General features: G+C 49.0%; 1 protein-coding gene across 3 annotated transcripts; it reads left to right on the forward strand.

Moving 5' to 3' along the window:
- Positions 1–31: 31 nt before the first annotated feature.
- On the forward strand, positions 32–26753 carry LOC118504368 (putative transcription factor SOX-15). Of its 3 annotated transcripts, XM_036038792.1 has the most exons (4): positions 32–1180; positions 16558–16707; positions 24148–25300; positions 25361–26753. In XM_036038792.1, the coding sequence occupies exons 1-4, from the start codon at positions 429–431 to the stop codon at positions 25943–25945; spliced, it is 2640 nt and encodes an 879-aa protein (XP_035894685.1). In that variant the 5' UTR covers positions 32–428; the 3' UTR covers positions 25946–26753. The 3 variants fall into 3 exon arrangements, with proteins under 3 accessions (XP_035894685.1, XP_035894668.1, XP_035894676.1); XM_036038775.1 differs by having other exon boundaries at positions 24148–26753; XM_036038783.1 differs by having other exon boundaries at positions 16561–16707; positions 24148–26753.
- Positions 26754–26907: the final 154 nt, after the last annotated feature.

Below are 26907 nucleotides of genomic sequence, written 5' to 3' on the forward strand. Positions count from 1 at the left end.
GCGTAGCGCATGTTTGAATTGGTGTAGAAACTGTACGGAGCTTAGACGCACGTGTGCGTTCCTTTCTAAGGTTGTTCCCCCCGTTTGTAGAGAGACCGTAGCGCGTGTCTGCCGGAGAAGATTGTGACGGGACGTTTCGGGGTTTCTTTTTCGGGCGGATGTGCCAACAGCATCCCCTTTTGGGTGCATCGCTTCGATCCTAGAATCTAGTGTGCGCGTGTGCTAGTGTTGGTAGGATTTCGGTGATTGTTTTCCCCAAAGTGAAGTTTGTCTTGGAAGTGTTGGCATCAAGCAAAAAAAAAACCCCTCCGACGCAAGTGATAGTGTGAGAAAGAAAAGAGGGTACGGTGTGTGGGACACACTCCACAAACCAAACCAAACTTCCTGCAATCAAACTTGGCCGCTGCCGTAGTACAGCGCAACGCAGCATGCCCAACCATCAGTCAAGTGCCGGTGGTACCGACCAGCAACATCATCTGATGGTGGATCCACCCTCGCTACGACTCGTATCCGGCCCCGTCCCGATCTCGATCCCGCTCTTCCGGCTCCGGAACGTTAGCTTTCTGCATCCGCAGGTCGACCCGATGGCGGCCCATCCGCTGGTCGAACCGGACCCGAGCGGGCCCGCCACCACCAACAACAACAACAACAACAACTACGAGTTCTACAAACCCTCCGCCACGAACGGGCTCGGCCTAATCGGCGGAACCGCCGACGAACCGGGCCACGAGCTGGAGGATGCGGACCACGCGAAGATAAAGCTCGAATCGAGCGACTGCGAAGGACCGGACGGGTTCCAACTGGTGCGGCCCGGTTCGAGTGAGACCGGCTCGAACTATGGCACGCAGGAGTCATCGCAGTCATCGCCGACGCCACCACCAGTGCTGTTGGCGGTGGCGTCGGCCTCCGCAACCGCCGGCCATCCGACGACGACGACGGTGGAGGAAGACGAGGACGAGGCGGACGAAGAGGACGAGGACAAGCGGCTGGTGATGATGATGGAGGAGCCGGAGCCGGAGGAGGAAAGCAATGAGGCGGGCGGTGCGGTCGCGGTGGAGCGGTGTGACGATTCCGAGCAGGACGACAATAAGCTGGCACCGCAGGATCAGGAAAAGATGACGCAAGCGGTCAAAAAGGTGTTCACCGAGTACAAGTGGACGCCGCCGGTAGCACCGATCAGGTAGATTGTGTTTGTTTTCTATGCTCGGTACAGTGTTTTCTTAGTCCCTTACAACACCCAAGTGTCTCATTGGTTAACATTATGAGGAGAGATAGGCACATGGAGATTGTTTACCACATGTAACGCTTCGTAACGGTTTGCTCCTCTATGGTGACATTTGATTTTTTCCCGAGTGTCTCTTAGGTGACTTGAAGCCAGTTGTGGATCAAGTCTCAAGGAGTCATCTTCGATATCCAATTCGATGATTAGGGCAGTGTCAGAGGCCTATCGGAGAAATCATACGAGGTCCTCCGTTATGGAGTTGGGGCCTTCTAAATGATCGTGGCTGTCAGGACTCCGCCTTCAGCTAGCAGGATGATAATCCTTTGAGTCCCAATCATCTTCTAGAATCCTCGCATGCTTGAGGTTTTCGTTTGCCATTGCCATGCCATATATACATGACCTACACTGATACATGACCCAATAGACCTAATATTGGAGCAGTTTGTGAAACTATTGTTCAAATTTGCCATAATTTTGACTACAGAACGGGGCCTCGATATCAGTTAGTTCTAGCTGCAATTTAATTTTTCGAACTCCGGACAAGACCACAAGGACTTCACCAAGCCGGGAGGTATCTCTTGAAGGTTACAATTGAGTGGTTGAACCCCCAACCAACGATGACTCTCCATGAAGACTCGCGATGAAGACAACATATCCTTGGTGATTGAGCGTTGACAACTAATCACCAAGCGGTTGGGTGTCCCACGGCAAGACTAATATCCCCTCATAAACAGGACTAACTATCAAGCTCTTATAGATAAACTCAAATCAAGAGAGTCAGTAATAGCAGACGACTCATCATTATCTTGGATACAGCTTCATATATTCAAATTTTTTATAAGCGATCTCCAGATGTCCATGTGACCTGCGAAATCACGAAAATGACTTGGACATTACTGGCTAAATCCGCATTAGCTTGAGACTCTGCTCGTGTTTCGTGCAGCTTCAAGTTGTATGGCGATTTTCTTCAAAAGCCTAACGAACCGATCGCTATCAGAGCTCCATAATATCAAGTAGTTGAGCAATCAATCCAGCGATCCCCAGCTTAGGATGCTTTCTATTTGCGATTTTTCCAACGTTTCGCTAATACCTTGCCGTAGCGCAGTTGACCCAAGGGACGGGATGCGGTTAGGTTTCGTGGTGGGATGGGTGCGAGGGGGAAGGAGTGCGAAAATGCGTTTCCTAAAGGTGACAAGAACCGACGAAAGATATGGCTTTATTTATTTATTTTGCCTTTTGTCCGTGTCCGTCCAGGGTCCCCCATATTTACCCATCGCGCCCCATGTCGCCGTGTGGAGTAGCTTTATCTTTTCTTCTTTCCCTGGCACACACATACACACACACACACGGACAAGATGATGGGGAGGCAGGGGGACGCCGGGTTTTGATGGGGAGGGCAGAAGCAAGAAACGGAAGTGTTAAAACGATTGTCCGATGCGCTGCCGTCGTCGTAAAGCATAAATCAAACAAACGAGAACCATAACTGGACAGTGGTCGGGCTCAGCCCGGCTTCGCTCGCACCACGATTTGATAATGGGTTTTGGGAAGGCGAAAAAAAAAGGGTCAGAATCAGGCATAAAGACTCCAAAATCAAGAGAGAGAAAAAAAAGGAGAATTAAATCCCGCGCCAGGCCAAACTCGCCTAGCTCGCAGTCCAAGCTAGGCCAGGCGAAGGTGCTATAAAATGTTAGCTATTCAAATTTTATGCATCAATTGGTGTCAGTCTGTAAATTGATTCTCCCGTTTCTGCGCTCTGATGTGGCGCGGTTTCGGTACATACCGCCACCCCCTCTCCACACACCCTTCTAACCGTGGACTTTCTCCCTAGCTTTATCGTTATATTTCTGTTTTGGTTTTTTAGTCCCGTGTTTGCCCGTGTTACGCCGTGCTGTTGCTTCGAAGCTGTGTTTATTTTTATGGTGGAATTTTTATGGCACACGCTGTTAGCGTATAATACACGCGGCGTTGCCTTCCCTTTTCGCAGCGGGTTTGTTGTATTCTGCTTTGTTTCTTGTCCGGCCGATGAAAAGATCGGCATTCGGCGTTCGGGAGTCCCAAGCGGAGGGAGGGAGATTAAAGTAGGACAAAGGACCGGTGGATCAGCCTCAAGTTTTGCGGAGGTCCTAATCGATTATAGCATCATGGTAGAGCAACCATATCTATAGCAGGTAAAATCCCATGCATGAGATAACAGCGCTCAGCGCCAAAAAAAAGCCTCGCTTGATATCTTCGTCTGCCTATCTGACCAGATGTGTCACCTGTTTACCCGGGGACCTGTTCCCCGGCGAGAGAGAGAGAGCAATTCAACATGCAAATGCACACAAACGCCGGCGAAAGCTGGTTCACACTTTGCGCACTTCGGGTAGGGAATTTTAAATCGGCTTTAGTTTCCCTGAGGTTGAAAGGTGAAAGCAGCGAGATCAGAAGATGGGAAGTACTCGCCGTTCGTGATTTGGGAGTTCTAGCCGGGGTGGTCTCGCTGATCTCTCGATCAAGAAGTAGCAGCGCCTTGAAGCTTGAAGAGGTACCCTACCGCGGTGCTTCACGGTGACAGACTCAAGGACTCTGCCGTCCGTGAAGAGCGATACCGACTCTGGAGCTTCACGAGCGCCTTGGCATCACGGAAACTGTGTCGTTTGATGCTATTCCACACACACACACGCACACGTGGGTCGCTCGCCTCAGTTGAAGCTACCTCTAATTGTAGTTCATTCCCTGGGAAGGTTCCGTCGTCGTCGTCCAGCGTTTTTAAAACGGTTTGCGAAGGCGCACTGGGAACGAAGAGCAAGCGAGAGAGAGAAAAAAAAAGATCAAACGATCCAGCAAGCAGGGTGTTTAGCACCTTGCCGCTAAACGTCAGACGGTGCCACCAAGATGTATTTAAATTTTAAATTCTTTACCGCGCACATCACGCCCGCTTCAATTTTATGGCACGCTGCCAGGGGGATTACTGTGGCATCGAATTTAGCGTCGGAGAAGCGTCACATCCCGGCCAGGGCGCGTTACTTTCTCTGGTAGGCCGTTCAAGGAAACGGGCAGCGATTTTAGAACTTGTACCGATTATCGGCGTGTAATAGCCAGCAAAGAAAGGTCGGGCTCAGTTTTATAGCGGACAACGCGTCTCATTCAATCTCCCAGGCCGAAGGAAAAACTTTAAAAGGAAGCAAGTACTCGAAACTTAATTTAATTGTTAATAATCTTTAAAAAAACGTCCACGCATTTGTTGAGTGTAGTGATGCGAGTCACCTTTTTCCTTCTCCCTTAGAGCACCCTGGGAGAACGCGACTGAGCACTTCCAACACATGGAAGCTATAAAAATCGCCCTCAACCGTGACCAACCGTCACTTGTCCCTTTTTTTTCTCAAATAATAATCATCTTTTGAGAGATTTTAACTCCAGCTTTACACCCGTACACATAACACACTGCACTCGAATATTTTTGTTACCAAAAGGAGGGCGGCCGAACAAGCGTTCCTTCTGTCTTGATCGTAACAATTTATTTCCAAAAATCGGTTACATATTTTGGGTGTTTGGTGCGCGTTGGAATGTGTAGGAAAACTCACCGAAAGCGGGTAGATGTGTCAAATTTGACAATTGCCGGCTAATGCTCGACGGACAAGAGTTGGGCATTGGGTTCGCTTTATTTGTTTTACTGTAGTTGCTTAAACTGGGTTAAACTCGCAGAGATCACGCAGTTGTGGGTGGTTTTGAGGATGGGAAGAATCGCTGCTGCCAGAATGTTGGACGCTTAGAATGTCCACCAGGTCCCACGTCTCCATGGGGCGAGTTGGCTGTTAGCGGCAATTTAGCAGCATTAAATATGAGCCGCAAGCAGCTAATGCAAACGTACCGGACGGCGCACACTTGAGGAAACGAAAAAAAAAATGAAGAGGAAAAGCATGTAAATAACGATTAGATTGCACATTTCGAACCTCGGCAGTAGATCCGGACCGGCGATCAGTCCGGCGATTCGCCCCGACTTCAAACGCCAAGTGGAAAGATGTCGGTCCGCGGGATGGCCCTTTTATTTGTTGTTTTGTTTTTTTTTTTTTGCTGCTCGCCTTTTTCGCTAAATCCCTTTCCCGAAACCCGGGGCCCCGGGCAGCGGACGAGCCTACGGTGTGCGCACGCACGCTTGAGTTGATTTCATTTCATTTGATTTCATTTTATCTCGCCGGCCCGATCGATGAGCATCGGGACGCCGGCCTTAGCCGGCGGGACATTGCTCGTGTGGAGGGGGAGGGTGGAGGGGAGGAGGGATGTTGGATTAAGCAGAATGAGCCTTGAGGAATCAAGAAAATTCACTCGCACTTCAGATTCTCCATTGCGATGATGATTGCACCGGGGTTCCGTTGTGGGTGGCCACAAAGCTAACCACCAAAGAGACACAGAGAGAGAACAACTGCTCATGAAAGAGAGAGTGAGAGATCCGATAGAAGCAGCTCAAAGCAAAGAACCAGATAAATGAGCAAGAAAGAGAGAGAGAAAAGGGGGGAAAGAAGACAAGAATTTAATTAGATCAACATTTTTCGCCCAATCGGTCAATCGGCCGGTACTTGTCGGCATTATTATTTTCCCTTTGCATGGCCACACACACACACACACACACAGACGAGACTCGCAAAACTCACCCCACCCGCTCTACACTCGACAGCTCATCAGCTCGAGAGGAAATCTCCAGAATGGCGGCATGCCTCTTTTTTCCCATCATCAGCGCTTTTCGGACGACCGCAGTCAATGTTGGAGAACCTCAGTGGGGATCTTGGTCATCCGGGGCCGGAGTGCGGTGTTTCTTTGTCGTATCGTCGGGAGTGGGGCCTCAGCGCTTTCGGGCGTTCTGTACATGGTAATTGAAGTTGCAAGTGAGTTCACCATGGTCAGAACTTTATCTGGCGCTAACGACTCCGCCCGCATCGAATTTCCTGGAGAGTTGCGTCTCCAGAAGTCTCCTTGGTGTTGAAGTCATTTTTTTTGTGTCGAGATTAGAGATATCCTACGATTTCGTTTACCAATCCGAATCGGCTTCTTCATCTTGGGTCCTTAATTTCTGAACAACTGGACAACACAACGCTCCAAACCAAAAATCAATACAACCTAATCAAATGTTTGTGATCGGTGATATCCGCCACACTGAAAACATTAGCACGTTTTGGACTCTAAAGCGGCCGCCCCGACGGGTGTAATACAAATGTGTAATGTACTGTAAATCACTTGTGAGGTAAACCGGAAGCTTGGGCTGATGTCGCTGGCCATTCGACCACATCCCGCCAGCCATGCACGGACTCGACTGGCACGGTCCAGTAATGAGGTTTGAGGTTTTAACGGGTTGATTATAACTAATGGCCGGCTCGACCGGTACGGCGCTACTGGCGTTCACGCAATGACACGATAAACCGTGCCGCATCAGATTATTCGCCGAACCGCGTCCAAGGTACCCGCCGACCGCGGGGGGGCAAGAATTTGAAGTGTTTGCGGCGGTGATGCAGGATGGTGGTTTGGTTCGGGGTAGAATGACGGTCACGATACAGCATGATAAAGCACAACGCGCTGTTGAATCGATGATCGATTATTGAGACCGCCTTAGCCGGTTAGACCTAGTCGAAGTCGAGGTTAGAAATTCTGGAGCACCAACTTTTAAAGTCTATGCGGACTATTTACGGGAAACTCGCCCGTAATGGGGGCCTCAAGCAATTTTCGGAACCCTGGAAAGCGAGTTTTGAACGGCATATAAACTTAACACTTTATGCGCCTTCAACGCCCCAAACCGACATTAATGGAAAACCACTTGAACGGCAACTACAATCGGCGCCTTACATTGTGTGCACGTGTTGCGCTGTTTGCCAAGAATTACTTCTTGGTCCCGAAATGTCTGGCCCGCGTATGACACTTGAGCCTCGGTTCCATAATTAAGGATCGTGATTTCTGATGTGTTCCTGATGTGGTCCTCGCCAGCTCGCTAGAGTTGCTAAAGACGTTACCCAGATGTGGGACTGGTCGTCCAGCACAAGGCCACCGAGTTAGCGAGAGCGTGCACCACAACATTCCAGCGATGCACCTTGCATCAACCGGACCAAGCACCAAGCACCAAGCTGATGCAAATCGATACAAAATAAACAATTGGCGGGATTTGTCCTTCTACCGCCGGCTGCGAAAGGTGCTAAGTGCAGCGGCCACGCAACTTTCGGGCTCGGATCTATATTTATTTATGCGCTCCGCTAAATTCATTTCCCGGCGTCCGCTGTGTGTGTGTGTGTGCGTGACGAGGTGTACAGCAAAAGACCCGATAATTAGCGTAAAGTGCAGGGCCGGCAAATGGAACGCATCAAACGTGGCGACACCAAACCCGTCAGCAGCGTTGGGGAGGGCCATAATTCAATTAGGAAACACTGCCGTGCTGCGTGTGTGTCGGTTGGCGCAAATCCCCCCCCTTTCCGAGGACTGCACCCGCCATCCAGTCATGCGATGTTCGCAAAGGTTCGCGCGATTTTAAGCAGGTGTCTTGGTGGCCGTTAAACACTTGCTTTCTGATTTTCTTCAAACAACACTAGCTTTCCATCGGCTTCTTCAAGTGCGGCTGGAAACTCTGGAGAGACACTGGAGCCTAACCTCCCATGGGACACACATATTGATGCGTGCGAGTCGGGGTGCAACCTCGGAGGTCGGTCTGCTTTGTTGGCTAACCGTCAATACATTGCGCCCCGTGTGATCTCCCGACACTTCCGCTCCAGTTGGCTGTCAGCATCGGTAACGTACCAGAAGAAGGGAACCTAGCGAACCTGGCCTGAATATACATATACGGCTCGGCTTTCGTTTGACTTGTTGTGACTCCGTTTACATCCTCCCCCTCCCTCTCTCGCTCTCGCTCTCTCTCCCTGCCCAGTTAATTTTGACAGTTGTTAGCCAGGCTTCAGGTTTTTTCGCTGCCTCTCATACGCTTCCGGGATGTTCCTGCTCGGGACGGTCTTTATTCTGTACTTCAGCGCAATAAGATTCGGAACATCCGACACTGCCATATGAGCCTTCCACAGGAAGAAATCCACTTGAAAGCTTGAATCGGGAAGTTGGTGCTTGATTTCGCCCATTCATCGGCACCAGCTATTCGACGCCCCAACTCCGTAGGTGCAATAACTTCCCGCTTCTTTTTCCCCCCTCTCTTCCTCTCTCTCTTGGTGATTGCTTTTGCTGGTAGATGATATTGCGCTTCCTCCACCGCCAGCGTTTTGCTGCGTTACTTCACGCGCACGTTCTACCGATGACTTCGGCTCGGCGTTCCGGTACGCCCGCCTTGACGCATGATATGCCGAAATGTGACGAACATATATTGTGGCTTACCTTCCAACTTCCTTCCAAGACCGCCCGTGCCTTCCTGTCCCGCGCTACACAAACTTTCCCACCCTTCGTCATCAGCGCTGGGGAAATAAACTTTGATCACCACCCCCCGGTTTTGTCGACACCGCCGCGGTGTGGGGCGCGTCATGTGTTCTTCGGTCTTACCGGGCAAACAAACAACAAGTAGCTCACAAATTGCGTAATTCAGATGCAAATTCAAACAAATACAACCACACGCACACACACATCTCCGAGTACCTCGAACCGCTCAGAACAAGTGACGGGCGGGTGGCTGTTTTTGCTTTTCCGCCTTTCTCTTTGCTCGCCACCCTCCGTGGTTGGGCGGACGCCAACCCGCTAGCTGACATGAGAAAGCGTTTCTTGTGGAGCCTGCCGGGTTGACTGGGCGAAGAAGACTTTATTAGTTTTAGTTAGTTTGGTTAAATGGTTCGAGGTTCCCGTGTTTGCCGAGCACAGTGTCGGTGCGGCCCAAAAAAAAAACGGGGGAGAACCTTGTCTTGGAAGGCATCCGGAGGCATCGTTGTGAGCAATTTAATCAAAGGAAACAAACGCAAAGTGTCAGATCAAACAGTAACAGGCCGTTGAGGTGCTGAAATTCTACCAGCAAATTCCGCTCACTGTGAAATCATCGGAGCTGGACGGGTTGCAATCACTGCATGCCGGTCTCGGGATGGTACGGGATGCATTCGTGAACACGAATTGATTGAACACAGATGAGGCGCCAATAAAACATTCGACATCGTTTCGACTCGGGACTGTAAACTCCGTAGGACGCAGCCGTGGTAGGATTAGGGGCAGGCTTCAAGTGGCACGAAGAAGCGAAGGGAATCTGGTTTATGGCTTAGGGTTAGTAAAGGTGACTCATTCGATACGGCTACCGATTCTGTAGAGAGTTGTGCCCAAGTACAAACCCTGGCACGCTTTCGAATGCCCACCAGAAGGTTATTGAACCGCACGATGAACTTGCTCGAACTAGATTTGCAGCTCAAAGGCATCCAGCGCGGCGCGGCTTAGAATCCACACCAAGAGAAGAATCTTGGCTGAGGCAAAAAAGTCTCGGCTACCAACTTCCGATTCGTGGCCATTCTTTGGCCCCGTTTGTGCCCCAGTTTGTAGCCCGACCACCGGAAGCTGTCGATTGTCAATACCGATTGTTTGCCGCATCGATGCGCTGTTTGCTTTCGAAGCGAACGCCGCACTTGACGAGAGGCCAAGATGATGCCTGTCGGGTGAGCTGTAATATTTCAAACGTCGCGACAGACATCACCCCGCCGAACAAAAAAACCACCCCCCCCCCCCCCCTTCCGCAACACCGCTTACGAAAATTACGGACCGCGCATAAGACCGGCTTCTTGCAGCTACGGAAGGTCGTAAAACTCGGACCATTGAAGGCGCCATAAGGGAGGTTGGGAGGGGGGGGGGAGGAGGGTGATGTTTATGAATTTCAAATGAGGTGTTTAACAACCGCACCGGGAGAGCCTCCGCAAGCAAAAGAGTGTGTGTATGGCCAAATTAAAACCTCGTGGACGGTTCGAAGTACACCGAAATTTCCGCCTAGATGTGTGACACGGGCAAGCGTCCAATTCGATGCCGGCAAAGTGTCACCAGCGGAAGGGAAAAGTGTGTGGGAGAGAGGTGGTTTTTCTCACCATTAATTTCCCTTCTCGCAGCTTCTTATTCTCATCTGCCTTTTTTAGGTCGCGTGAAGCATTTTTACTGAGCAACCGGGTGAGGGTGAGTGAAGCGCCGCGGCACTTTATTGGTGTGCTTTCCAAAGCGGAGAACTATGGAAGGGTGTTTTTGGCGTCTCTTTGCTGCCTCGGTCCAATATCCGCCTTTGGCGTACCGGGTTTACATACATTTCAACTTCATTTCATTGTACCTCCAGGTGCGTCATCCGGACGAGACTCGGCTTCTCTAGTCTAGTTTCAATCTTTGTACTAACTTCTGAATGAGACATTGATGGAATGATATCAAACATCAGCAAGCACAAGTTCAATCACTGAGGAAGTCATTCCTGGGGTTAATGGACCCACTGGACTTAGACATCTCCGCTCACCACGGCGAAAGAGGCTAGCGTTGGGCAAGCGTACGTGTGACTAAAAATAACACACCAACGTCCTGCTGGACACACCTGGAATCCTTGGAGCCGCCATGCCCCAAAGGAATCAATGTCCGCTTCTTCGCAGACGCACAGAGCAAAGAAACAACAAACCACGTAAAACGCTTTCCGGCAATCGGATTTCGGTGGTCTGTCAGTTGAGGGGGTGAGGGGGGGAGGGTCGTCCAATATCCGGATCATGTAGATTCGAGGAAATGAAAGACTATAGACGCACACACACACACGCAGGTAAAGCGACTAAACAAATGGTAACAAACTGCTCGCTCAATCGAGCAGTTTATTGGTGGAATCAAGAAGACGGCGATATTAAAAAGGATTACCTTATCCGGAGCTCGTCTGAGAATCGCTGACGGTATGGAGCATCTATCAAAGTGTGACGTGTTGCAACACGAGGGTGACATTCAAGACCAACGGAGGGATCGTGCAGACCCAATAACTAATTGTGCCTGAAACGGATCATTGGATGCTAATTACCGAGGTCCCATTTGGAATATGCCTCAGTTTCTGGTGCTCTCCTTCACACACGATTCGGTGGTCGATTCTTGAACACCCATTTCGAACTTTGGTGAAGGTTCGTGGTCCCGAAACCAGATCCATAACCCGGACGCTAAAGGATGTTTTCGAGCCTCCGTTTTGGTCCGCTATCCTACCAAACTTCGTTCGGTCCCTACCGAATGTTTTCACGCCCGTAATGAGTTTTGTTGGCCGTGTGACTGTAACCTTCTGACGGTTGTTTTTTTTTCGGTTTGGGTTGCGTTGGGATGTTTATTGCGTTGGTCGATGTGTTCAATAACGAGCCGGTGGTTATGAGAAGAACAAAAACGCCCTAGGATAGTGTAGTGACAGGTTGGCTTGCAGAGAGAGGTTTATTGGACGATGTTGACTGATACCGCAAAGACAAAACAAACGTCAGTGAGCTATTCTGAGCCTTACTGACTTCCATTCTATGAGTTGTGGGAGTTGCCGGATAATTGAGCCATCTTTGTCTTAGACTTCAAGACCACGAGATTTCTATGACTTCGCTTCCAGATCATCTCAACGCCACTCAGTTTCCAATAAAGATGCTAATTTAAATGTAAGCTTACTGAGCATCACCCGATGACGAATCGCGCCTTCCAGCAAACCGTTCCAAGCGTTAACCATACGAGTGTAGAACGCTTCTTATGACAGATCAATTCTCCGGTTGAAATTATTTACGGTTCCTCCAGCAACCTCTCATCCAAATTCATTTTACGACCACCTCCCAGAGTTCTCGCTTAGGGGGAGACCACCCGACCCGTGTGCAATAAAATTGTGCAACTGCAATCTCGCCCATACTCGCTACAGGCCTTCGCCTCACGAAGCTCTACATACGGGGGCAGTTTTACGACCGAGAATGGAGAAAAACGCTCGTCCCGGTGGCTTGGTGGCAATTCTGGCACCGACCGAAAAGCTAATCATCTAGCCCGAGCGAACCTAAGACATTCGACACGGCTTTTAGCGGCGGGAGAAGAGAAAGCGGGACCCTGCCGGGGTTGCAGCTAGAATCGCGAGCATCTGGTTGTCGGTTCTAATGTGCAGCCGTTGCTAATGTGGTCCCGATTATAGCCTCCACGAAAGCCCGCTGGAGATGTGATCATCATCTTCGATTGTGCGGTTTCCGACCCGACCCGGGTGGTTTCCATCAGTCACGTTATGATCATCTTCGATACTTCGCTGCCATCGCCAGCACCGTGACTTGCCGACCGCCGAGTGTGTGGTTCTGGCTCTTGTCAGCGGTCGCTGTCACCCGCACATCGTCACAAGTGTCAGCATCACTCGGTGGACGAATCGAGGAGAAGATTGGGGGGGGGGAGGGGGGTTGAGTTTTGGAGTGCAGGTGCTTGGTACGTCGACTTCTTGGTGAATGGAGTGTGAGGTCAATGGGATAAAAACTTAGATTTATAAAACGCTGTTGCCACCGATACTCTCGACCAGAGTTTCTGATGTCTCCCTCTCACTCTCTTGCTCTCGTTGTTCTGGACACTTTGGGTTTCTGTATTGGGCGTCCGCTCAATATCTTGATCTTGAGCCAGCTTACATCACTAGATCTTAGATCATACATACCGACGGTTCTAGACCTCCCTCAACTAGAGATACCTCACACAACCAAACAAAAAAAAAAAACAGACGCAAAGCATTATCGGTAATGCCAGCCCAGTATGTTAAGGGTCATTAGCTGTCATTCTTTGATGCCGTCGATTGCTGGACCATCGGCTCGACCAGAATCGTTGATGCAGTAATCCCTCAAAAATACACAATTTGGATACAGTGGTGCATTCGTCGGACCGTCGTCCGAGGTTAAACCTCGCAGCAAGCGTCGTTCGCCCTATTAGCAGCATCGTCCAGCCTCAGCTTATCTCGCCAACACACGCACTCTCGGTCGGCATTTGGCGTGCCGAAGTTTGATTGTATTTATTTGATTTAATTACATTTGCATCGTTGCTCGCCTCGCACTCTTCTCCCCATCCCTCGAGTGCATCCTCTGTGGGTGACGCAGAAAATAATCAACAAATTTTAACATGAGTGTGTGTGTGCTCCGTGCATCATTTCATTTGCTGGAAGTTAGACATTAAAAGTTTGGGGCAGACGGCAAGGAAACGGACAGGGCACCGGTTTCCTCCCCCACCCCAGTTCGGCTTTCCAAGAAACGTTAATGATGGACACATACACCGCAGCAAGACAAGTGAGGGCAGCAAGACCGGATGGTATTCATCACACAGAGCATCAGCATCAGCAGCATCAGAGAGAGGTCAAGGGACAAGCATCATATTTGCGGCCGGATTCGCTCACTTCGGTGCACACCCTGATCCGTTCCACGTGGTCTGGAATGCGCCCGGCGATGTTGATGCTGCTGCTACTGCTGCTGCTGATGATGATGATGCTGCTAATTTGCAGTTTGTCATTGCAACCGTTTCGCTGGTTCGTGGGAGAAATTGCTCCAGCAAGTAGAGCAAGTGTTACGCGTGTTTAAATAATGATGTTTTTATTTATTTATTATATGACCTTGTTTTGGCTACTTTTTATTCAATTTTATTAGAAAGAATTTGTTTTTCGATTTTTTTCTCCTTTTTTTAATCGTTCATTTTGACTCACGTCACTTAAAAATAATTTTAAAAAATATTTTCGATTTTTGCGCCTAAATGTATACAATATTCCTACATGTTGTACCAGATTATAGCAAATATTTATTTAAAAAATATTTAGATTTTTTCGACATGAAAATAACAATTTTCAATTTTTGAAAATTTCTGCTCTATTCTCTGACTATCATTTACAGTGCTGGACAAAACAATAAGACCCTCTAATTAAAAAAATATTTTTTAAAAATTGTAACTTAAAAAAACCTCAGTAGGTCTTGGTAAGCTAATAATTCCTTCCTTGACTTGGTTTCCCTATGACTAAATCAGTCAGATAGATTTATAATAGTTTTAGATTGATTATTATACAAAAATAAATTTATTAAAGTTAATTTTTATAAACAAAAAGTTTCCAAAACGGATCCAGGGCTTTGATCCAGCATCCCTAAGGGAATATAGCAAATCGATAGTGGATTATTGAAAGCCCGTTGTGGAGCTTTGCATTCATATAATCGTTCTAGTTAAGGCGGACCAAACGCTCGACAGAAAATCACACAGCTGATTTTAAAATTTTATAGAGTAGCAATTAAAATCTCCCCTGTAAGTGTTTGCAAGATTCCATTATATGATTGCAAATTCCTCGGGGAGTCTAATAATATTCCAAAACCGATTTACTATATTCCCTTGAGTCACACAACTATTCCCTGTAGTCATATGGCTTTCGGCGCATTGTTATGTCCATCACTGTATGATTTGCATGATCCCATCTACCCCGCAACTTGGCCGATGTCGATCATAATTTCATCATTTAATAGGGCGCATATCTGATTCCGAGATAATGCGACAGAGATTTTTAAAAACCCCCCAAAGAGAACGATTCTACCCATCCCAACCAACTCTTTCTTTTCCTTATGCCTTCCTCAACGCTGGATGCATTCCAGCGTACGCCAGCGCCCGGACGAGCGGTGTTATTATTAATGGTTTTTCGGTTTAAAACATCTCCGGGCACGCTTCTCGCTCCCCACCGCGCGAAACCCCAGAAGCTATGGCTCATTTACCACTTAAATCGTAACTCGTCGTGTAGAGGCGCGTTGATGGGTACGCGTTGCTGTTGGTCTTGACGGTGTCTATCTCTCGCCCTGTGGACTGCGCGGATTCCGCGGGCGAATCTTGGGCCCGGCGTGCTTCGTTTCGCGTGGCTGCAATCTAAATGACTCACAGATAGCGATCCCGCGATCGCCGACCGTCGCCAGGAAGCGAGTAGTCATGCGTCTCCGTGCACAGCATCGGACATCGGGAGATGTCGATTACGGAGCTGCGCTCAAGAAGACAGGAAAGCATTTTTTTGTTTGTTTGCTGTGTATTACTGTTGTCGCGGCTTTGTTTTCATCCCACTTATGGGTATGAGTTGGTGGTTTTTTTTTGCAGTGCGCTACCGCCACCAATCGTAGACACCTAATTAAGAAATCTTGAAGCGAATGCTGCTGCTCCAGGCGGCGTACGCTAGAATCCGGAATTCTGGTAACCGAATAGCTTCACCGAGAGGTTCAAAGAGCGCCCATCCTGGAGCAGTGACAGAAGTTTGAGACCTTTCACCACACACGAGAGTTCGCGTCTGTGAGGTGTGACGATCGCACGCGGCCTGCAGACAAGAGGACGACTTCTCTCTTAATTATCTTCGATGGCAAATGCACCGTGACGAGGCACTGCGTTTGATGTGCGTGTGTGCGTCTTCGCGATGCCACTTTCACCTCGGCTGAGGCGCAAACCGATTGACCAAAGTTCTGAATCGGCACAGCGTTTACAGCCTCCTTCCTGCAGCACTCTGGGAAAGCGAACCTCGGAAGATCAAAGTCTACAACCACGGATGCAGGACGCAAAAGTGCAAATAATAACCTCCCAACAAGAGGAACCGACCCGAGGCGTTGCCCCTTATCAGCGTTGGCAGCACCGAGAGAAGGTCGTAAAATAAAGTCCCACACACGCCCATCAAGAAAAATTTTTTGTCCTGGGTGCGTGGTTCCCTTTTAATTTCGGGCCGTTGTTTCGGCTAGTTCGTCTCTTCGTAGGAAATTAGTTCTTATCGCCCCCGGGGGCCGCTTCTTCCTATTTTCATAATTAGGTGTCGCCCGGCCGAATGACGATGGCGATGCCGTGCAGCGATTTCCGGTGCAATCATCGGTGCAGGAAACGAGTCGCAGGACGCGAGTGGAGACCCCGGCGGTCGTGGAGTTTACATAGGAAGAAGCACACGGACACGTTCAGACGGCAAGGTGCTGGTCGCGCAATAAAAGTTGGTTAATTTTCCTGTTTTTTTTTTTTTGCTGCCCCGTCCCGACCCCGGTTCTTCGGACGTTCGGAATTGCTGGCTGGGCTGGATCGCAGGTGCCTGCGTTCCAGGACGGCTCCGTGCAAACAATGGATGGGCGAAGCAGGAATTGGAACCACGCCGCAACATTCGAGCCCTAAGTCGAGTTTACGTTTCACGGCACGTTTTGTTTGTGCTCCGTCCGGTGCGAGCGACGTTTAATTTCAGTTTTAATTTAATCGCCTGGAAATAGTTGCCAAAGCTTGGTGCCGGCGGCCGAGCCGACTCGCCATGTCAGAGCCTCTATTCTGTTGAAGACTGAAGAAGAGAAGCATTTCGCAGAAAGTTTGTTTACACACCTACTGATATCTAGACGAAAGTTCCTTGATAAGACCTAAAACCGTTCCTCCTGCAAGCAAGTAATATCTTTCTCTCCTTCTCCATTTCATCCCCACTGAAGGTCAACGAGTACCAAAAAGAAGCTGCACATCAAGCGACCGATGAACGCGTTCATGGTGTGGGCCCAGGCCGCCCGCCGCGAGATGGCCCAGCAGCAGCCGCGTCTGCAAAACTCCGAAATCAGCAAGGATTTGGGTAAAATTTGGAAGTAAGTAAAATTTGGCGGGGGAACAAGAAAACCTCTGAGGAGTTGTAGTTGATGGAACGCATCGAAGTAATAACGTATGTCAAGAAGAGATTTGGCCCTGAATGTCAGAATCGCTGGAGGGAGCTATCAAGAAAAAAGAGCAACTTCAAGAAACTCTTCTTCGTTAGGTTTTTTGGATTTCTAGCTAGCAAGTCTCCTGGACAAAAAAAAAAACCCCAGAGCATCCTCAGGAACTCCTCACCGGACACTGTTTATAGCTAGTGCAGGTTAATCAAACTTAAGTAGTGAGCTGATAACCGAACCCTGGATATCTGTTTTCCGGTGGACGCACGCGTCCGAACATGTCCGCCAAAGCTTTTACAGCTGTTACGAGCACTCGGGCTCGTCTATCTGTTGTTGACCAGCCTGCCTGCCCACTACCGCGGCAAGCGTCTCCAGCAGAGTCTGTCACTGCCATCGCCACGATATTAACTCTGGCAGCGAATTAAATACTACCATGCGTCTCCGTGGCGGTCTCCACTTCCCTGGCCCCACGGATATGTCACAGATTGACAACAATCGGTTCGATTGTTGGCCGACTGTTGGCTGGTGTGACGGTTGCGTTTGCGTTTGCCCTACCACGCGCGGAAGGTGGCTGTCACGGTGACGGTCCCCGCAGCCAGCGGAGGGAGCCAAATACGGGGGTCAAGAAGGAGGTCAAACAACAAATTCAAAGGCCCGGGATTTCCTCCATGAGAATTTACGATAAGCCCTTGTTGCCGCCGTTTTTTGCTGCCACTTTCCTGGACGCGGGCTGCCACAGCTCGTGTTGCTGTAACAATGTCACGCAGAGCTACTCTTGAAGACATGTATACATATAAAAAAACATTACATTGTAAAGTTCCTGGAGTCTGGATTTCTTCAACGTCTAATCGAAGTATTCTATCCTGTGAGGGGTATTGGGCGAAACTTTCTTTTTCCTTCGTCCATATTCCCGTTTGGAAGTTTGTTCGTCTACGCAACCACAGTTCTGGATGTCGGCGTCGGAATCTCGCTAACGTCGGGGAATGTCACACCTTTTCACCCGCGTGGCCTGGACTCCGAACAGCTGAGCTCCCCCTGGAGCTGGGGTTCCGTAGCGTCATCCGGCAGCGTGGGAATTTATAAAACGGCCATCTCGAGAAGCCCTCGCCAGAATGCCGCTGCCATTAATAATCTCAGTTTTCACACACCGGCTGAACACTAGGGTGAGAGAGAGAGAGAGAGAGTTCCAAATGCGGGATTCCGATAACCTGGTGAGGGCAAAATCTATTTATTTAATCGATCATTGACAAGGAACGCGTCTGGATTCCTTTTAGGGGTGGCTTCACGTTCAACGACTAGAACGGAAAGGGTGTCGCATTACCAAACCCCGAGGTGATAAAAAAACGCACGTGAGATACGCGCCCCGACTGTCAATGACGAACGTGTAACGGTGATCCTGGAACCCTTACTCGATGGGGATATGCTCTCCAGCAAACCCTTTCTAGCAGCTATTGCGTGTCGCTGTACCGGGGGGCTTTTTATTCTACATTTATCACACACACACACACTGCCGATGAAGGAAGGACAGAAGGAAGGACAGTGATTTTGGAGTTGGAGGGAGGTGGACACTTCAAAAGATTAGCGAGACGTTACTTTGGAAGGGTACTCGCTTGGAGGAACGTTTTAAGATTCTATTTCTGATCAGAGAGAGAGACCTTTACGGAGCAACAGTTTGGTGGAGTAACCTTCAAGATATTAAGCTATTGGATATTCGTTGAACCGTTGAGGACATCGTTTTATAAGAAGTCCCCGACCTTGAGGACATCGTAGGCTTGCGTAGGCGATCTCTTCGACGTATAATCCTCCAAAACGCCCTAACATCCAATAACTTGAAGGCCTCTGAAGTCACGTTGGGAACCTCAGAACTACTGCAACTTGCTCCACGTGCAACTGACTTTACTTACTAACTTACTTATCAGGCTCTAGGACCGCTATCGAAGTCTTGGCCTGCTCTAGAAGTCCTCGCTACTGTTCAAGCTTTAACTAGACTCTAGCAGGCTGGGTCGTTCGATGCCATTCTCGTGACATGTAGAGCTCATAAGCAGCTTCTTCAAGGTCCTTCCACACATACTGGACCAAAAACCCTTCTGAGCATCTCTCGAACGCCATTAAGAGGGTTTCGTCAGTTATGGATAGAGTTCTTGTCCTAGACTTAGAATCTTGAAGGAATCTTGGAGCCTTAGGGTTTATGATGCGTCCATCGCAATAGGTATTTTACGTGGAGAAGATTCCTCAGTTTGAGCTTAGAGATCGGAGACGTTGATGCTATATTCATGTACATTACTCTGTAGTAATGTAGTATCATGTACATGTAGTACTCTGTAGAGCACTTTCGAGATGAGCAAGCAGTGTCCGAGCAAAATTTCTGGACCTTTGCACTGATGTTGCTGTGGACAACTGACAGGTAGAACTGGACACTGCACAGTTCAGACTTCTCTCCAATCTGTCCACCTTTCAGTTGAGGTGACAGCTCCAGGGAGCAACAACATGCACCGTTAAAAGTCCAATGTAGTAACTTTGAATTAATTTGCCATAAACACAATGGCGTTTACAATGTGTGCCACAACGGAAGCACATCATTAAGCGCTCGCTCCGACAAACAACCAACCAACAAACAAAAATCGGAAGCTAATTAAGACAATCAGTACATCAACCAGTCGCAGCAGCCGGCAAGCGACCTGCCGAGCGTCTTATCTCCGTTGTAGCGCCCTCGGGCAGACAGTCCTCGGTGAGGTCCTCGGTCGGAAAAGTCGGCAGTCTCTCGCGCAAAGTTGTCAACTGACGCTTTATCCAATTTTGCTCACAAAATGCTTCTCTAATTGTTCGTCGCTAGACGCTAGAACCGAGCGTGCGTGCGGCGCAAGAACTTGTCGCTGGTGGGTTTTGTCAACATCGCCCGGGTTTCGCCTAACAAGATTTGTCTGCCTTAAATGGTTACTTGATTGACGTTTACCGTCTGCGAATGGTGAGCTCCTGGGCCGAGCCAGAGGAAGATTGTAAATAATACACACACGCGCACACACAGTCTTCCGGAATCGTTTCATTCCGGTGCAGCAAACTTCAGTCTGGCGAACGTTATTATCCTCCGCTCGTACGTCAGCTGGGTGGCAACTTTTCGGTGGATGGAAAACCCCAGGAAATAACAGTTTATTTCCGTATTAATTAACGAGCCCCGTGTGTGAGCTTTCCCCCCCCCCGGTGCATTGCTTCCCATCCGCCATTGTTTCGGGAGTCGGCCTCGTGGTCGACGATGCTTTGGCGAACCACCAGAAAAGCGCACATGTATTGTTGCAGTTTTGCTCGATGGTTTTTCCAACTTTCCCAATTAAACCTTCACCACTGCAAACGACTGGCAGAGTTCACAACACACCCCACACATTTTAATGATGAACCTTGATGAATGATACCATGCGGGCAAACGCAGGCACGCAAAACAACTCGAAGCATCAACTTTGCTCCCGTCCATGCTACAGCGAGGAACAAATTGTCGCACGGTTGGTAAGTGAAAGCTGGCTATGCTAATTAATTATCAGGCCCCTACCCATCGCCATCGTTACCGTGCTGCCAAGGTAAGACACTGCGGGAGATTTGCTGATCGTCCAGGGACGCCATCTTGCCCACGTGCTCTCCCGCAGCTGGCCGGCACCTTTTGTGTCTAGCTCCCCTTAAAATTCAAAGAAAAGTCTATTTCTGGAGAGATTCCTAGTTATTAGTCGGGCGTGTAGAAAAATATTGATTTCTTATTTTGTTTTGGCTCTTGATCACTTTCGGCGTTCCTTGAAGATGCATTATGCCGTGGCGCGATCGATACATACGCGGACGGCATTAGCATAAATAGCGTTCGCTTTCATCTAGCGTCTGGCTGGTGCGATTTTCCATCGAAAAGTTTATCCAGCTCCCGAACTTTTCGGGAAGCGCACGGGTTTTCAGTATTCTCGGCGGTGTCAGTCGAACGAAAGATCAACGAGGATTAATTAATAAGCCACGATTATATGGCGCCGGGCTGTGCTGTTGCGTCGGCGAGCGGTTTACGGCAACTTCTCAAAATTCGCCTCCCCTTTTTTCCCGACGGGTTGCTTCCCACAGAGACAAAGACGGGCAGCTCCGGAAGGAAGCGGAAGCAGCGAGATTGTTCGTCAGCGCACGTCAAGGATTAGGGATTGTCCCGTGCTGAGCCTTCGCGTGCCCGGGTCCAAAAGGTGGGAAAGAGCTGATGCCCATAAATATGCATGGTTAATGTTTTAAATGCGCCTTTGTACTTGGAAACCCGGTGAGACTTTGGGAAGGAAATGGCTTACCGTCTGTTGGTGTGGCGGGTTTCAGGGCCAGGCTCTTCTCCCGGTGCCTGCCCGTCCCGACTCAATGGTTGACTTCATACTTTGATGCCGAGACTCGCCCGACTGTTTTGCCTTAGTTTCCTTCTTTCTCCCCATTATTTGTTCATTTCATAATTCTTTAGACCCACCGAAAAAGTTTTGGACGAACGACGGTTTTTTTTTCTCAATTCGTATTGTTTTTCCCCGTACTACTTCGTGCATCCTTCCGTGCGGAAAATTGTGGAAGGAACGGTCTAGGCGAATGGTTTGCCGAGAAGTACACCGGCAAAACCTTCGAAAGACGTCACAACCGTCCAGAGCTGAGCAGCAAACCATATAATGAGCAAGTGATGAAAAGTTTGGATCAAATTTTCCGCCCATTTACAAGTCGCGCGAATATAATTCGATGAGTCCCGCTAACCGAGCGTATGATTGATGATTGGGAGGGGGGGGAGGGGGGGCGAGATTATCAAGCTCCGTCGGCTACTTCGGCCAACCACTCCGGGGCTGTCAGAATTCTACACCAGCGTGATTCTCTGTTTGAGTTTGAGCGCAAGGAGATTTTGCCATCCGCCCGGTGTTTGTTTCCTCTTTTGCTGGGAAACTTTGCCCGATGCAATCGACGCTATCCGGGGAAGGGAAACAAACTTACATCGAATTCTACCGAGAAAGAATCCGGACGCTTGATTAATGCCTTGCAAAGAAAGGCGTGCTACTGTGATACGAAGGAACATTAACATTCCAATCGGAAAAACTTCCCCATCGGCACATCTTGTACCTGCAAAAATATTGAATTTCTGGGCGCAAAGCGAACTTGTTTTGGAAGGTGGCACACAAACGATCAATTCCAATATATATAAATAGCAAAACGGAAAAGAAAGAAGAAAAAACCCACCACACATATACACACATCTTGACGCGTGAAGGGTTTTGAAGGGCACGAAGGGGGTGTTGGATGGGCTGGACAGTCAATATGGCAGGCGTCCGTCGGTGTCACTGCTGACCAGGAGTGAGGTTGAAGCAGCTGCACGCGCTTCCATTATCACACTCGCCTGTACAGTTTGGCTTGGGCACTCGATGACGCGTGCCTAGCGTGAGGGTGTCTTATTGAAGTTGAAGTTCGTTTTTTTTCTCGTGTTCAAGGAACTTCACCTTTTTTTTCTCAAGAACTCTCCTGTATCAGATCTTTTTTTGCCGGAATCGTAGAATTTTTATATAGCTTCTTGAAGAACGGTCTGGCCCTATTGCTGAGTCGTAGATCTAGGAAAAGCGAATAGAAATAAATCTTTAACAACTCTACCAGAAACGTATCAAATGTCCTCCTTTGTGTCCTCGAATATCCCGAAGAAGTCAGCGTCAAAGTACAGGGCTTTAATGCTCGCTAACATATTTACCGGGTTTCTGGACGGGAATCGCAAATTAGGCTTGAAGCGATGTAATAACCAAGTGTTCTGAGTCGATAATGTTACGTCTTAAAGAGATTGTAATTAAATCTGAAACAACTCCACTAGAATCTTGTAAAGTTACCGAGAAGACTTGGGCAGATTCTTCAACCTTTCCAACTTTGCGTGTATGTCCTCAAATATCCCGACGAAGTCCACATCGAAGTATGGGACATTATTTATCGGTAACCTATTTGCTTGCATTTGGAGTTGAATCTAAGATCTTACCGAGAGCATAAATTAGACTTGAAACGGTAAAAGAACCGATTTACCAGAATCCTGGAACTTGTTTTAATTCTTGAAAACTGCGACGCCATATTGCTGTTAAGCCAGTTATAACTCTAGAAGAAAATTTAAGAAATTTGCAGATTCTTCTCGTTTTCTCCCTTTAGTATTGGGTCCTCGAATACCCCGTCGAAGTCCTCTCTAAGACATATAGCATTAATTTTCGGTAACCTCATTACCAGATTTTTTTAACTTGAATCTTGAAAAGCTTGTAATAACTCTAAAAGAAAAACACAAAGTCTTCTTCGTCTCACCCTCCAATATCTCGGGTCCTCGAATATCTGGACGAAGAATTTTAGATTTCTTAGGGTCTCTTAGAGGTCTTGGCATATTCTTCAACCCTTCATCATCCTGTAGTTTATGTGTCTCGAAGATCCCGACGGAGTCGACGTAAAGGCACGGAACTCTTACGCCTTTCTCTCTCTCTCTACAGTAACCAAACAGAGGGACCAGAACTGGGCATAAAACATGTGACATGCAAACTTATCAATTGTTTGCCTCGCACGTGTGTCAACAATGAAATAGGGGGAGCGAGCAAAATAAAACACACACACACACACACACCTCGTATTTTAATGCCCTTTTTTCGATATCGGTGTTTCACGATAACGGACTCGGAATACTGGTAGTTCTTAGCCCTTACGTTAGAAGTCTTCATGCGTTCAATGTCAGAGCTATGGGAATCGTATAACTGAAGCCACTGGAACATCGCCATTTTAATGGAACTTCTAGTAGATGTACATAAGCTAGACACCGTAGCAGTTTTGGGTTAATGAAACTCCATCGCAACTCCAAGTTTGATAGCTACCAATTATTAATGTGCCTCTCCTAACACAAATGACTTTCTTTCATTGCTGGTTGTTTGTTGTGTCGTTGGATATGTTTAGTTCTTCTTCGGCGGAAGTGTTGTTCGGAGTCGGAGTCGATGAAACGGGTTGCCACATATGTCGATGCATTGCCTAAGTACATGTACACCCTGACGATGTACTAGTCCTAGTACTACCAAACCTAGGAAAAGCTGCACAAACAAAGTTCTGTACAATGGGGTGGGTCTCTTCTCTATACCAACAACTCTCCCCAAAAGCTCTCATCGTGAGGCACAACCTCCCCGGCGGGAACGGGAAGGACGGGGATCAATGTCTGCGCCCACCAAGGACAAGGCAGCAAGAATATCCTCCTCCTACATAGCTTTTACAGCCCAAAAAAAAAAACAGGCCACCGGCACCTGTACATCGCTTTCAAACAGACGATCGATTGTGGAAGATAGGCTCCGCTAGTTGTTGCTTCTCTAGACTAAATAGTTTCGCCCTCTTGCTCCCCTCTGTTTCCTCCAGGAGCCTGACCGATGACGACAAGCAGCCGTTCGTGGAGCAGGCGGAAAAGTTACGGTTGGCCCACAAAAGTCAACATCCGTACTACAAGTATCAGCCGCGGCGCAAGAAGTCGAAACGGTGCGCCGGTGCTGGTGCCAAGTCTGGCAAGTGCTGTGAGGACCACTATGCGGAGCTGAACGAGCTGGCAAGCCCATCGTCGATGGACGATGTTGCTTCGTCCGGTGAGTCTGGCCCGGTTGCCAGCACGTACCCACAGTCCGATGGGCAGCGTCCTTCGACGAGCGGATTATCACGGACAAGTCACAAACAATCGTCCGGCAGAACGTCTTCCCGAGGTCGGACGACGCACCGCAATACATCCACCATTGAGCAGACGACCCTGATGGCTAGTGCACCGTCCACCGGCGCTAGCTACGAAATAGAGCTGCCGCATGAGGGTGTCGGTAGCTTTGCGGTTAGCAGTGCCACCGTTCCGTACGACCCACCGCTACCCGTGGAGCTATACTCGGTCGGTGTTGAGCCGGTAGAACCGTCCGGGAGTACCATCGCTGCGGCTGACTGTCATTTCATGGAGGAGGCACAGCCTACGAACATGGAGGTGGTGGATGCACCTCACCAGTCGACTGCCACGCCCAACGTATCGCCAGTATCGGGGCAAGTGCACAGCCAGAACTCACCGTACGCACCCCGAGACTGGATCTCGGCTATCGGTGTCGAGACCCATCGGGACTCATCATCATCGCTGGAGAGTGCGTCCGCCGCGTACGGACATCACGCCACCAGAAGCGTATCGTCGTCCAGCTGCATGTCACACCCAAGCTCACACATCCTCTCGGGTTACGCGTACCCCAACTATGCCGCTTCCTACATGCCAAACACCACCGAGTACCACAGCGCCCAGACACACTTCCTAGGATCGGCGAGTGGGCCTAGCTTTGCAGAAGCGGAACTTGCTTGCTACAACCAGCATCCCTCTTCACATCGCTTCACACCGCAACAGCAATCTCGAGACGTGAACGAAGGCTCCTTTCCGCAGTACGCACCAACTCTCCAACAGCAGCAGCAGCAGCCGCAACAGCATTCAACATCTCCGTCCATCGAGCAAGGTGGACCGGCGAGACAGCAGAGCAGTGGGACGCCCGACCTGGAAGAGGTAAAACATATCCTACCAGTTCGCATACCCTCAATCACCCTTCACCATGCTACTCCACAGCATGCCGTCAGCGCTATCGCCTCCACCACTGCCGACCTCAACCACGGGGACAGATCACGCGCCACCGTGCCCATCCTGATGCCGGCAACGATCGGCTACGTCGGCGAAGGTTCCGAAGTTCCACCCGGCTACGGACGTCACGGTTCGGACGAGCGTCCATCCGCCATTACGATGATACGGGACGCGGAACATCAGCTGCACGCCTCACACCAACCAGCCCGGCACACCACCATACAGTCATCGAACCGGATGTACAACGCACCGAACGGTGCACTGTTCAACTACCCTCTCGGAGAGTCTGCTGGCGGTGGTCAGCAGTACATGCAGTCGGCCATGTCCCATCTGTCGTACGGCGGACAGCCGAGGATGGATTCGCCCAACATCCAGCAACATCGATCACTTTCCGTACCACATCTCCTGCCGCTGCACCAGCTGGACGAGCAGGTCGGACCACACCACCAAAGCTACCACAGCCAGCAGCAACAGCAGCAGGACTCTTACCAGTACGGTAGCTCACCACCAACGGCGACCATCGCTCAGGCAGGACGCATCCCGACGAGCAGTGGAGAAGGTCAATTCTACTGATTCGGTCCCATCTCCACTCAGTAACTAATTCTGTTAGGTTTTAATCGATCTCGACCACATCACGCTACAACAGAGAGAGAGAGAGCGAGAAGGCTCTTCCGACTCTGCGCGTTACAATAATTCTATCTGCTGAGAGATACGCATCACCCCTACACATATCAGTAATTACACGTTAATGGTAGAGGAAAAGAAATCTGAATTTGCATTAAAGCGTGTTGTAACATTTGAATCTTAGAGAAGGGACGTGAGCGTTCAAATGGGAGCACATCACTATGAGTAAGATCTTTTGTAGAAATCGCTAGCTATTAATACGGGTTTCCTTTCCCGATGGTATACACCCGCTAAATGGATTACTCGAAATGGCTAGGCTTATAAGGGGCTCCAGCATTATTAATCCATTTGTAGCCAAGCTAGCTTTGGCAATGACGAGAAGGCACTTCCACTTCTTCCTTGGGATATTCATCACGAAACAATCTTGCCTAAAGCCCAAGGGTGAAGTTGCAGAGTATTTTATCTAACAGATCTAAGCTATCTTTAAGGATGGATACAGATATTTTAGGGAGCGAATCCTGCATCAATTATTTCTCAGCTTATTCCGCTCTATAATCGGCGCCAAGTGTACTTATAGGAATTGGAGTTTTGCTTATTACTTTTTTCTCCCTCCGCTAATAAAACCCCTATTGCGTTCGGCTAATAGCTCTAGCGACCCGTATCAACCATTCTGCTCTAGATCTGCGAACCCAAACATCGTGGATTGGTAGAAACAAAATGGAACGAAATAAAAGTTAAGTCACTGGAAAAAAATGAACTTGACATTTTGCATTTGTTAACTGCTCCGGTCTTGTTGACCAAAGATGCCACCAGCACATCTCAGTTCAACTCGTCACGATCCCTCCACCTTCTGAGGATCTTCATCTAATAACCGAGGAATTTATCAGCATTGGAGAGTCTCAATATTGGTC

The sequence above is a fragment of the Anopheles stephensi genome, chromosome X (genome assembly GCF_013141755.1).
Source record: "Anopheles stephensi strain Indian chromosome X, UCI_ANSTEP_V1.0, whole genome shotgun sequence".
NCBI classification, from domain to species: domain Eukaryota; kingdom Metazoa; phylum Arthropoda; class Insecta; order Diptera; family Culicidae; genus Anopheles; species Anopheles stephensi.